The following is a 13,842-nucleotide window of genomic DNA, read 5'->3' as shown; positions in this document are numbered from 1 at the left end:
AGGGGCCTTTAAGGTAAAAAGGCTACAGTTCGGAGTGAATGTCGCTCCTGGGATTTTCCAAAACGTAATGGAAAACACACTACGGGGTATACCGGGGGTTTGCCCCTACTTTGATGATGTCTTAATTGCAGGAGACTCCACACACATTCTAGCTGAAAGGCTAAGAGCTGTTCTGTTAAGATTCAGGAAATCAGGCCTCAAGCTCAAAAAAGACAAAGGCATGATTGGGGTGCCTTCTACTGAATTTCTGGGGTTCAAAATTGATGCTGCTGGGATTCACCCTGCTGAATCCAAACTAACTGCTATTTTAGAAGCACCTAGGCCAAAGTCTAAGGCCGAACTTCAGGCCTTCCTAGGCCTCCTGAACTTCTACAATTCCTTCCTTCCACATAAAGCCAGTGTAGCTGAGCCTCTTCACAGGCTACTAGACAAGCATGCAGTGTGGCACTGGTCACAAACACATGAGGCTTGTTTTAACAAAGTCAAGGCCTTGCTCACTTCTAACAGTATACTTGCACATTTCAACGAGTCCCTTCCTGTGTGCATCGCTTATGATGCGTCCCCTTACGGGATAGGAGCTGTCCTGAGCCACCTCAGGTCTGATGGAACTCAGGTTCCTGTTGCATATTACTCCAGAACATTGCCTTCTGCTGAGCGCAACTACGCTCAGATAGACAGGGAGGCTCTGGCTGTTGTTGCTGGAATTAAAAAATTCCATGATTTTCTATATGGCAGGCATTTCACGGTCTTCACTGACCATAAGCCTCTGCTGGGACTGTTTACCACGCGTAAGCAGACTCCCCAAATCATTTCCCCTAGAATGCTTAGGTGGTCTATTTTTTTGTCTGCATATGATTTTTCTTTACTCCACAAGCCTGGGAAAGAAATGGCCATGCTGATGGCCTCAGTAGATTGCCCCTGCCAGTAGTAGAAGCTGACCCTGCGCCAGCTGTCAACATTCTATCAATCCAAGCCTTGCCCGAGCTCCCTCTAGTGCCAGGGATGTTGCCGCTGAAACAGGTACAGATCACACACTTTCACGTGTCCGTTCCTGGGTTTTGTCTGGTTGGCCTGAGCACTGCCCTAGTCCTGAGTTTCAGAGTTTCTGGTCCAAAAGGAACGAACTGTCCATTTCTCAGGGTTGTCTGCTTTGGGGAAACAGAGTTGTCATTCCCACCTCAATGAGGACTAGGGTCTTAGAATCCCTCCACGAGGGTCATCCTGGCATTGTTCGTATGAAGGCTCTTGCACGCAGCCACTTGTGGTGGCCTGGTTTAGATAAAGATATTGAGGCTAAGGTGCATGCATGCCACCTGTGCCAACAATCTCGCCCAGAGATGCCCCAAGCTCCCGTGCATAGATGGGAGGAAACACGGTCCCCATGGTCGAGGGTGCACGTTGACTACGCTGGGCCCTTTCAGGGCCAGTTCTTCTTGGTCCTTGTTGACAGCCATTCAAAATGGCTTGAGGTTGTACCTGTCTCATCCACCACCACTGCAAAGACTATTCAGGTACTGAGGGGGATTTTTGCTGCACACGGGCTTCCAGATGTCATTGTATCTGACAACGGCCCTCAATTCACTTCCTCCGAATTCCAAGCTTTCTTACAGGCTAACATGATTCGTCATGCCACGTCTGCACCCTTCCACCCGTCCACCAACGGTATGGCTGAACGTATGGTGCGCATCACAAAGGACGCCTTGAAAAGACTCACCTACGGGGACTGGCATCACAGGTTGGCTGACTTTCTCCTTTCTTATCGCACCACACCGTCCACTTCTACAGGGAGAAGCCCAGCTGAACTTCGTTGGGGGCGTCAACTTACTACTAAACTTGACCGGTTGCATCCGGACAGATTGCCTTCATCTACCTCACATCCTAGGGCACCTAGACAACTACTTGAGGGTGCCCCGGTCTGGACTCGCAATTACGGGCCTGGTCATACATGGGTCCCCGCTTCTGTTTCCAGGGTCACGGGTCCTCTATCCTACGAGGTAGCCCTGGACAACGGTCGTGTCCTGCGCAGGCACATCGACCAACTCCGCCCTAGGCGGCATCTTCCAGCTGAGACTCCTGGGTCTTTACCAGGGGGAGAGGGGGATCCTTTGGAGCAAAGGGAAGGGCACGAGTTGCTGCCCATCTCCACTGATGGAGCCACTGACGGCCCATTTCAAGCTTCCGCAAGTGCTCCGAAAAGGAATTCATGGAGCTTACCCACACAACAGGCACTCACGCCTACTCCAGCCAGGGAGTCACCCGGGGGCATACTCACTTTCCACACACATCACACAACACTCCAGTCACGGAGGATACCCGGGAGCATCCCAACAAATCATTCCCCGCAAGAGAGCTGGCACACAATCCCCAGAGTTGGCCTGACCTTACCCCTAATCCTACAGGGGGTCAAACTTACAGGGAGGTGGTCGAGGAACCAAGTCCCGACCGCAACACCTCTAGCCCAAATCAGGGAGTAACTGAGTTTTGGGAAGGTACAGAGACCCACACGAGCCCGGACACAGAACGGGGCTTAGGGATTGGACAGCCTCCTGACAGGTCTTGGACGGACCTAGGAGGTTCTATAGAGACGCCCAGCAGTGGCTATCACTTCAAGGGGCCCGAGGGCCTACAGCTAGGCAGGTCAACCAGGTCACAAAGTGACAGAAGCCCTGGCCTGACGAGCCCGGTGGGCGAGCAAGCAGGCCAGGCATCGGGGCAAAGTCCTTGGAAGGCACCAAGGCATGATAAGGGGAACAGGCTCTTGTCACCCCTCAGTCAGGGAACACCTGTCAGAAACCCAGAGCTGAGAAGGTCACAGAGAGCAAGGAAGTCTCCTAAATACTTAGAGGATTACATAACATTGCTGGCTAAACAAAAGCCAGGTAACGATAGGAGCACTGAGAAGCAGAACACTGCATAAAATAAATGATTATATGTTGGTAGTAGTTTTAGCCCGGGGGAAAGGGGTGTTATGTCCCGAGCCTTGCAAACGGCTCGGGGCGTTTGCAGGCAGTCCCGGGCAGGTGCAAAGCTGCCCGGGACCAGACAGGCTGTCGCCAGCGCCATGCGCATGCGCGGGTGCTGGCGCAGGAAAAGTATCGCATTGACCCGGGAAATGCCTATATAAGAAGCTGGGAGGTTTTGGGAGCTGCTGAAGCCATCTACTTGTGAGTTGAACACAGAATAAAGAAAACTGAGAACTACAACTGCTTCTCGTGTCTTGCCTTCCGCGAGGGACTCAACAGTTATGATTTTTCTATTCTAATGACTGGTGTTTTTTTAATAAACAAGTACTATGGATTGCCTAGATTCTGAACCCAGACAAGCTTAGCTGGATGTTGCTACTTGCTAAAATTTATACATACAATTCAGAATCCCTAAGAAGAGAATGGCTACCAACTAGGTAGTAACATCTGGCTAAACTTGACTGATTTGGAAAAGTCAAGCAGAGTCAGGCTTGGGTGGTTCTTGAATGAGAGCTCATCAGGAAATCCCAGAGCTGTAAATTAGATAAAAAGTCAAAAAACAGCCTGAGAAGAACCATTCCATATGGCTTCTCAGAAAACCACATGAATCTGTCCATGAATTATTGAGACCCAAATTCACCTTGAAGGGAACTTTATCTCTAATTATTCTGAATTTGCACTTCATCCTGAAGAATACTGTCACAGGCAAAATTACTCCTTATAACCTTAGTAATTATTAATTTAAATATTTATTTCCCAGATTCTTATGAGATGGCTTTCAACAAGAAGTGGAGGATCATTATCAATCCTAAAAAAGCACCTAGCTATTGATGAAATCCAAAAATTGCTCTTAATATCATGCTTGCTAAAATAAAAGGTAATAGTCACTGACCCATGTTTTTCTGAAAATGACTTGAATATAGTGTGCTCTATAAATTATAGTTAGGGTTAGGTTAGTGTTTATGAGAGAGAGAGACAGACAGACAGACAGATAGACAGACATAGAAAAGATTCTCATTTATATGAATATTTTGACCTGATAGATAAATTATGAATGAATTTAGAGTGAAAGGAAGCAGGTTCTTTCGTTCCTTCTTTGTATTGTTCCAATTATGAGACAATATATTAGAAAAATGAAAGGACTACCTACTTAGTTATTTTCAATTTTGTATTTCCCTTTTTCGATAGCTTTTCAAAAAGGAGTTAAAATGTATAAGATGGCTGATGTAGAACAGACAAGCAAAATAATATATGACTCTTCTAGGAACTGAGGCTGTTGTCTTTTATGAAGTCAGAGAAATGATCCATTTACTTCTGTGTGGCCTACACTGACTAGCTCTGACTTTCAGAGAACAATCTTTTTCAGAGCTACCAGATGTACTGGGCCTTAAATATGCTTTTCCAAGTAAAGCACATGCTCTGCTATTGAACTATATCCCCCATGCAATGAAATAACTGTTTTGTTAATAAGATTTATATTCACATTTATCCAGGTTACCTGGGGTATAGAATATCAGGGGCCGGCGTAGAAATGGACCCCCATTAGATGAGAGCAGTGTTGGACTGGCAGGCGCCTCGCACTCGTCGCCAGCTGCAGAGTTTTCTGGGGTTCACCAATTTTTATAGGCAATTCATCCCTTCCTTTGCCGCGGTAGTCCTTCCCCTGACTGATTTACTGCGCACAAAGCACACAGTGAGTAAGCCATGCCCCAGACAACCACTGGATTGGACCATGGCCTGTCAGAAAGCATTCGAGGACCTGAAAGCCCAGTTCGCCAGGAAACCGGTCCTGCTCCACCCGGATCCTGAAAACCTCTTTGTAGTACAGGCCAATGACAGTGATGTCGCTGTGGGGGCGGCTATCCATGACCGAGCTGGTTGGATAAACCTCTGGGCCAGGTTTCGGTCGATATAACAACGTAGCTCCACCAACTCCCTGGGCGTCATGGCGTACATCCCCTGGGTTTGACATGACCCGGTGGCGGACGGGGGAAGGAGCAGCCAGCAGCCAGCCAACGTCCGTATGCCGCCCGACTTCCAAGGACCAGCTGGGAGTCAGCAAGGTTGCTGTGCATCTCCCACTCCTGAAGGTCAGCTGGGAGTCGGCGAGGCCACCAGGCACTGCGGCCGTGTACCGCGCGGCTCCTGAAGAGCAGCTGGGAGTTGGCGAGGCCACCATGCACCGCGGCCACCTTGCTCCATGTCACCGGACGCCGGGACAGTCCCTACCACTGGCTGGGCATCGGAGGCAAGCCAGCCGGATGCCAAAGGGACCGCCTCTCGCCTCAGCCACCTCTCTCTCTCGCCGGGCACCAGGGGAATTCCTCGAAGCCAGCTGAGCGGCAGAGACGACCAGCTGGATGTCGGGGGAGCCGTCTCTTGTTGCTGCCGCCCCTCCTGTGTGGCCGGTGGTCGGGGGAGGGCGCCGGTTGCCACGGGGAGCCACATCCCTGTAAAAGAGCATGGAGCTGTCTGTGGAGCCATGCTGGCGGCGGGGAAGGAGCAGGACATTGCCTGGCTGCCGGATAGGACAGCTGGAACTGCGGAGGCTGCGCTGATGTGTCCAGAGGGGGGGAAGGCAGAAATTGAACTACGGCTTTTATCTATAAGGACAGGATGCTAGCTTGCTGATTGGGGTGGGGTTGGAGGGCGGGGCACGTCTATGTAAGGCACTGGGAGCAATTCACTCCCAGTTCTGACTTTTTCTTTTGCATTAAAGTTTTGCTGGTCACTTGTTCCTGTGTGTCTGGAGTTTGTCGGCAGCAGGCAGAGGACAGTTGACAACCAGAATGTTTTTTCACATGCTTTTTGGAGATGGAACCAAGACTGAAGTGGTAATGTGTCATGGATTTGTTAAGTGTGGAGCAAGCGGGCCTCCCCAGAGAATATACTAATTAAAAACAGGCAAAACAATCTTCACTTGGAGTTGATTTCCTGGTCTAGTCTATCTTGTGGGATTGATACCAGTCTTAAAATAAGTTGAACTGGGGAGTTCTTAATCCTTCTATCTGGGACCTCTCCACTGAGCCCAACTTTAGGAATTTATTTATTTAGCATACGGTAAGCCCAGCTTTAGAAAAATAGACAGAAAGGTACTTTAGATCTTTATTTCTGTATAAAGTCCAGAAATACCAAACTTAATAAGTGTTATTCCAGTCCTGAAACACGGAGTATACATGAATTCTTACACAAGGTGATTTAAATGAGAAATTCCTTTTTAAAACTAAAAGAGAAAAACCCAATAAGGACAGCTATCTAGATATCAAAAAGATATTTGAACAGTAGTTCTTACCTTGTTTTTCGTTATTTATATAGGTGCCCAGTGATTTGTTTATGCAGTTAATATATTTTTAAAAAGTTAGGTCATCTGTGCCCTGTATTTGTTCCTATTTTGCCTTGCTTGGTCAGGGTGGATCTTGCTTAGTCAGTCTGCTTGTGAGGTTCCATATGGTTTCAGAGTGACTCACCAGATGGGTGGCTTTTTCACCATCTCATTAAAGATATTTAGTTGTGCATACTTGTGCTCTTTGTACACTGTAGCTTTACTACATCTGGTAGTTGGAGTAGTCCTTTTCTCTTTGAAGCTGAGGCATTTATTGGAATAAGCTAAGAACAGTTTGTAGGCAGTTCCTATAGAAGTACATGATTTTATTATGTCCATTTTTACACTGGTACAGACCTCTCTACAAATAACAAAGTACACCTTTAGTTTGTTTTTCTTGTGATTTGCAATAAGATAATTAGCAGTTCATACTAATAACTGGATTATTGTTCATATGCCTTAGAGACATAGAAAACCAACCACAGAACTCTCATTGATTTTTTGGGGGGAGGATGATATTCTCAAAAACTTTAGACAAAAAATGCTGATTAATTGCTATCAACAACTATCGGCCTAGAAAGCTTTAGGTTTAGTATAAAAATGATACTGATTCACTTGCTATTAAATGATGTATCCCATTCTTTAAATATCGTCAATGACTGATTTTATGAAAGCATTGAATTTGACTCATTTGAATCCAAATTGGAACTTGTGTCCATTTTATAAAATGTATACAGAAGTAGCAAGATTGTCATTGATAACTAAATCTTCAATTTCATAAAATCTGCAACCTTCCTATTCCTTGTATAAAGCAAACTGATTCTCCTGATTAAAGATAATCAAGAAATGAAAGGAGTTACCAATGGGTTTCAAGAAGACTTAGAATATACAAATTATTCCTCTTTCCACAGTGGTTATGAAGTTAATTTATTAGTAATATATTTATATTTATAATCGCTAATAATTTATTTTATTGATACTTTGATGCAGAGGGGGATTGTTATAATTAAACTGAGGAAAGGGGGAAACAAATTAAATAGACTTTTAAAAGCAAAATTTCCTTTTTTAAACATGCAAAACAGAGATGAATACCGGACAGGATATGTTCTTATTGAAATCTCTTCCTGCTTCTCTGATAAACAAGGCTGTTGGTCTGTAAAATTAGAATGAGGCCATCTCTAGGGATGGAAATAATCTTACAGGAGTTGTTACCTTAGGGAAAAGTAGAGTCAGGAAAATAAGAGCTTCTGTTACAGCTGTTCTCTACAGGATTGTGGTTAATAGTTCAACTCATTTAAAAACACACTGGTTTTCATGATTTCCAATAGGAATCAGATCCAACATTTTTGCTAGAAAACTCTGTGAATATTGCAGCATTTTGAACTGCATCCCCTTGTAGATCCAGATGGCCCTGACCTATTAACCTTTCACAAGACTCTTGAAATCCCTAGGCTCTGAAGCCTGAAGGCTAGGCGAGTTCTTCTGTTGATGTGGTTTTATGATTGGGATTTATTGTTTGCCTTGTGTAGCGATAAAGGAGACTATTTGTAGCTCATGATTGAAATGTGAGGTCTTTAGTGCTCTCTGAGCTTGGTTGTTTTCTTGTAGATATTTCATTACCCAAACTAATAGCATTATCGCTTCTAGCAAGGAATGGTGTTTGCTCTCAATTTGTATTCTAGTGGCTTGCCCTATCAGTGTTGGAGATTCTTTGGTTGGACTGTTTACTGTTAGTTTGTTGGCAGTTCCTTGATTGGGGTATTGTTTACTTCTTGTTTGTTGGTCTGATATTAATCTTGGTGTTAATCTATGCTCATCTGAGTGTTGATTGCTGGTGGGGAGGTATTTTGGTCTTTTTGTTCCCTTTTTGGCTTGTCAATTGTATCTTTTCCACTGTATGTAGAAATTATGTGTTTATTCATGGCTAATTTGTCAAAGTGCCAGGCTTCCAGGAATTCTCTAGCATTTTTGGACTTGGCTGGGTCTGGGATGGTCATAGTTAACCAATTAAGTCTAATTAATGATCATGTGATATTAAAAGAGTGTCTTTAATTTCGTGTCTTCTGACTACTAGTTGGTGTTCATGGATGTGTTCTGCTAGTCTTCTCTCTGTTTGTCTAACATAGTGGCTGTTGTAGTCTTTATACAATATGCTGTAGATGATTCCTGTTTTTTCCTCTATGCAAACTCTATTCCTTGCTAACACTACTACCCTCTAGTTTGGATAATGAAACATCTGCAAGAAAACAGCCAAACTCAGAGAGCACCAAGGACCTCTAATTTATCTTGTGTGTTATGGGTTATTCTCAAAACTGTTGGTTTTAACTTTTTTATGCCACCAAGAGTCCTAGGTGTAAAGTGGGCAGCCATATTTGAATAAAACATTTTAAAAAAACTTTTTTGTGGTTTAAAGTCACAGATGTGAAAAGATATTATAAATTCAGTTATGGAGCCTACAGTTTAATAAAACCAAATTGTGGCTACTTTCTTATTGTCCTGTCGAACAGCACCCTATGAATAGGCTAGAAGGGGTCACAGACAGAAACTCAGTTCTTTCCACTACCCTGGACTCACAGATTGCCCGCCACAGGCTTAGAATGACAGTTGTTTGAAAGAAAGACCATCCATGGTAAATTTCTTTCTCCAATCTGCTCCATTTATCCATCCAGCCTAATGTGATCATTCAGGAATGGACCTTCTCATGATACTTATTTTTATACCATCTTTGTTATTTTTAGAAATAACTGAAGGTGGTAAACATCTTCGTTCCTCCTATTATTTTCCCTACACCAACAACCCTGTGAAATGGATGGGCTGACAAGCCCAAAGTCACCCATTCGGCTTTTATGCCTAAGGCAGGACTAGAATTCACAGTCTTTAGCCTGGTGCCTTAACCACTAGAGCACACTGGCTTTAGATGTCTATTTTATAGGCATTTCTCTGCCAGAAAATATACATTTATTCTATTATGCTTTTTGATTTTTAACTGTATATAGGCCGCCATGGACCTTTGTAATCATTCATAATCTTACTTTTTCATTTTTACTATCTGACATTTATTTTTTAGTATCTTTAGCTGTTTGTATGTTGCAATTCTGAAACCTTTTTTATAGAGTGATACCTGATTGATTCAACTGAAAATGCCAAGGGTGGAATCTGAAGTATTTTATCTGTATTATTGAACAATGGAACATTTTTTCTTTCCTCTGCTCTCAACAACCAAGAAAATTCTCCACTGTATAATTGTTTAAATCTAAATCTCACATTTGATCCCTATTCAAAATTTTGTGCCCTACATTTTTATGATACTAATATTGCAGACATAACAACCCACTTTACCTCAGCTGCAATTTGGTACTGGTTCCTAATTCATCAGCTGAAGCCTACTGCAACAGAGTTAGCCATTTTACTCAGTAGAAAGAATAAGGATGATTCAGACATTCTGTAGGAAAGCTTTCCAACTCTTAAGCCCCTGTGAGTTCTATTTGTTGACTTCACACATCAAGCTAACCATGACTTGTTTTCATCATGGTTTATTAAGACAAAAACCTGGTTTATGTAGCACACTAAGCCATAAGCCATGGTTTATGAACTATAATTTCTGGTTCATATAATCCAGGGGTGTCAAACTGCCGGCCCATAGGCCGGATGCATCATAGGAAAACCGCACCCACCCCATTGCCGGCAATGGCAAAAAAGTCACGCTACGTCATAACACATCACATGACGTTGCGAGTTTGACACCCCTGATATAATCCCTTAAGCCCAAAACACATAAATCATTCTATGGTTTGATTATACCTAATTAAATATATATTATTATTATATATTCCTAAGGCGTAAGCTTTAGTTATTCTGCTTTGTGTAGAGCCAGCACCTTACTTCACTTTGCTTTATGGGTTTTAGAGGATATCACAGGACATCACTTCTCTTTGGCTTTGCCATATTTTGTGCATGTTTTAGCATTTGTTGCCTTCATTTGCCCAGCTGGTATTTTTTTCCTCTAAATTGAGTGCTGTTAATGTGTTGCTGTGTTACTGCCTAAGAACAGTGTTAACAGAATGTTAAGTGGGTCCTTCCTTTTATGTTAATCACAACAACTATGATTATTAATTAAGCGCCTAGAGCATAAATTGATGGAATATCTTGACAAGGCTAAGGAGTTAACACTTTCATTGACACCTGCAAAACAAACCAATTCTTTAAATCCTTGCCAGGCTTCCCATAAAGTGTTTTTAACACATGCTTTAACAACTTCATCTCATTTTTCACTACTACAAATTGAGCAACACATACATATATTTACATTTTCAGATGTGCTTATTTATCTGCTATTTATTACAGTGTTATCGTCTGCAAAAGAAGTTAAAAGTGCACACTTGTTCCCTACTTCCTTATATTTACAACAAAAATATATACGTCTAAAATTGAGGCTTCAGAATATTGATTGAGACCACATGCTTTTGCTAGTCCTCACAGCAGATCTGAAGTTTTACAAGTTTTACAATGGAATTTTATTCCATTTTTTATAGTGTATAATTTCTATTCTTCCTTGAAATGACTGGAAAGTTTTATACAGATAAAAAAATAAATAGAATTGTACAGATGATGAACATGTGATTGATAAAATGTATAAATTTCTGTTGAGATTTGAAATGGAAGAACAAGTTAGAAAGTACATGATAAAATTGGCTAAGAATTTGGTCATAATTTATAGATCAATGTTAGAGGAGTGAAATTCATATTGTGTTCCAATTTAAGAGAGAACATTTACATCATTGGTACCTATGACTATAGAAATTATCTAAAATATATAAAGGTGCTTGGAAATATGTAAAACATGAAGAGACTTGCATAGTGGACTTGCAAAAAAATAAAAAATGGATACAAATACACATCATGATGCAAATAATTTTAAAGATTAATATTCAGATGAAAACAACTGTTTTTATTGGATTTATGAATAGTCAATTAGAAAAGACTTAGGGGATATTGGTTTTGTATATGGTAATTGCAGTGAGACTATTATATGCACAAAAATGGAAAGAATATTGAAATATACACAATGGAGTAGATTGTGAAGATAGTGGAATCTGCAGAAATGGCAGAGTTGATCTTTTTGATCAGGAATAAAGCAATAAGTATTTTCATAAAAGACTAGAAAACTCTTATGGACATTTTGGTAAAAATGGGAAAAATGAATTGGTGATTTATGGTTTCAAGCATATAATATTTATTCAAACAGCATAAAGTTAAATTATGGTATTCAGTTTTTCAAGATATGATAGCAACTTGAAAATCTTTTAAGAGAAGATTAGACCAATTCATAGAGATTGAAGTATATGTTATGGTGACTATTTTTGTGCTCTATATCAGAAAAAATATGTCTCTGAACTCTGGAAATATAAAGAGATGGTGCCACTGTAGTCATGTCCTGCTAAAATATTTTTAATAGGTCCTTTTCTTGTCTTCTATGGATGTAGCCATCTACAATGTTAATCTGAATGTGCAAACTACTTTGCTTACTGTTAAATTCATCTATGGTTGAATCAATAAATACTTCTAAGCTTTTTTTGTCTTGATAGTAAGCACCTAAATGTCTACTATATCTTGGGATCACATACCTTATCATATTCTGCAGGAAAAACCTATAAACCTGAATTACTTGATGAATTACTGAACGTGAAGATAATAATTCAGGATTGGTTTCCTAGGAGGGTAAATATTTGTTGACTGTTTCAGTTTTCAGCTGAGGTAATGGTGATTGTGATAGCCATAACAGCATGTTTTCTCCAGTGCTAATCAAACATATGAAAACCTTTCAGTAATGCAGATAGATATTAATGAAATTCACTCTTATTGCCATGTTCTTCTGGTCTCTTCACTTGCAGGTGGCTTGTGGCACAGCATGCCTTTGTTCCTAAAACCTGAATTGAGCATCCAGTAGTCCCTGGTTTCAGCATTTGTCTTCCAAGAGATGTCTGCAACCAGAGGAAATGGAGAGCACTGGCAATCTTTGGAGTCTGTGGGGATTAGCCGTAAGGAGCTGGCTCTTGCAGAAGCCCTGCAGATGGAGTATGATGCCCTGTCCCGTCTGAGACAAGACAAGGAGGAGAACCAGGCAAAGCAAAACACTGATCAACCTCTAATTTCTTGGGATGATCCCATTCTGGATTACAACATACCTGCTGTAAGGAATGACTGCCGTAATATTAAGGTCATGCGAGGCCTCTCTGGCTCAGACTCAACTCTCAACTATAATGCGCTCTCTGACCAAGAAGTTTCAAGAGCTTTGGGGACCAACAACACTACCTCATCCAGATTGATGCCTGAAGCAGAAAGTCAACCTTGGTTGAAAAATCCTCTGTCTAGTGACTATTTGTACATCTTTGAAAGCACAGGGAGAGACTTCCTCAATGATCCCCTCAATAGTACACCCTGCCAGCACAGCAATGGTGGTAGGTCACCCAAGAAGCTTTCTCCTCCCCCACTGCCACCTCGCATTACCATCTGGAACACCTCTGAAGCAAATCAAGATTCCCTCAAAGGACCCCAAACGAATAATATCAACATGTTCTCCTCATCTCATGAGAAAGCTGATGGAAAATTGTTAGGTTGTAGAATCTCGGAGGAAGACCAGTATAGCACAGTAGATTATGATGGCATCAATGATGCTATCACCCGACTCAACCTCAAGTCCACTTATGATACTGATCTTCTGAGAGAAGCCACTTGGAGTTGGAAGGAAGGTAGAAGCATTTTTGAGAAAGAAAGTAGTGGGAAGCCAGTTGCTCGTAGCAAGACCATGCCTCCTCAAGTCCCTCCCAGGACTTACGTCTCCAGATCTGGTGGGTGGAAGAATGCTGCTCTCAACAAGAACCGGAGGATATCAGCAGATCCAGTAAGACCATTTCATGTAAACAAAAAGATGTGTGTTTAGGGAGTCTGAGTCCTTCTGCTAGAATATGGTTGAGAGCATCACATAACCTTCTTAATGTTCTATATATCTATGCTTTAAGTATGGATATTCAGTTCTTTTTGGGGGGAGTAATAAAAGAAATATTTTTAAAACTATTTTAGTCTTCTAAATCAATCCACGGGAGTTGTATCATGAATGACTCATAATTTATAGTATTTCTACATCAGTTCTTAGGGTATGAACAAAATATTTGTTCCAATAAATCATCCAAGCCAACTGCAATTCTACCAGGTAATGTCAAATTAAAGAGACTCTCTTCCAGCTCCAACATTTGGCAATCTAGAATATACAATTGAAAATAGACAAAATTGCCCTGTAGAGCCATACAAGGTAGTTCACCAGGACTCTACTGAAACAATAATTTAAGTTCCTTATTCCAGTCTAAATGTTGGTTCTGGAATTCACTTCCCACTTGTATGTTTTGCTGCACCAAAGCTTGACATAATATATGTCAGCGGCCTTAACTGTTTCCCTTGGAAGGGAAGGACCATATATGTCAGTGAACCTATTTATATGATCCAGACAGTGGCACTCCGAGGAAAGGCAATGTCCAGTTAAAATGCTGTCAAAAGAGAAGT

General features: G+C 41.8%; 1 protein-coding gene across 2 annotated transcripts in view; it reads left to right on the top strand.

Annotated features, from left to right (window-relative positions):
- Positions 1-13,842, top strand: part of PIK3C2B (phosphatidylinositol-4-phosphate 3-kinase catalytic subunit type 2 beta) — a 95,350-nt gene that overhangs the window by 13,072 nt on the left and 68,436 nt on the right. Inside the window, exon 2 of one of the 2 annotated variants that reach the window (XM_039340898.1) lies at positions 12,177-13,186. In XM_039340898.1, coding sequence (XP_039196832.1) covers positions 12,263-13,186 — 924 coding nt within the window. In that variant the 5' untranslated portion in view covers positions 12,177-12,262. Of the gene's footprint in view, positions 1-12,176; positions 13,187-13,842 lie in introns of those variants that run through there. The other variant, XM_039340906.1, reaches the window with a different exon arrangement.

Source organism: Crotalus tigris, unplaced genomic scaffold (genome assembly GCF_016545835.1).
Source record: "Crotalus tigris isolate CLP2741 ecotype Arizona unplaced genomic scaffold, ASM1654583v1 scf7180000017550.10884619, whole genome shotgun sequence".
Taxonomy (NCBI): domain Eukaryota; kingdom Metazoa; phylum Chordata; class Lepidosauria; order Squamata; family Viperidae; genus Crotalus; species Crotalus tigris.
The sequence above is the reverse complement of the archived record's forward strand: the minus strand, read 5'-3'. Positions and strand labels throughout refer to the sequence as shown.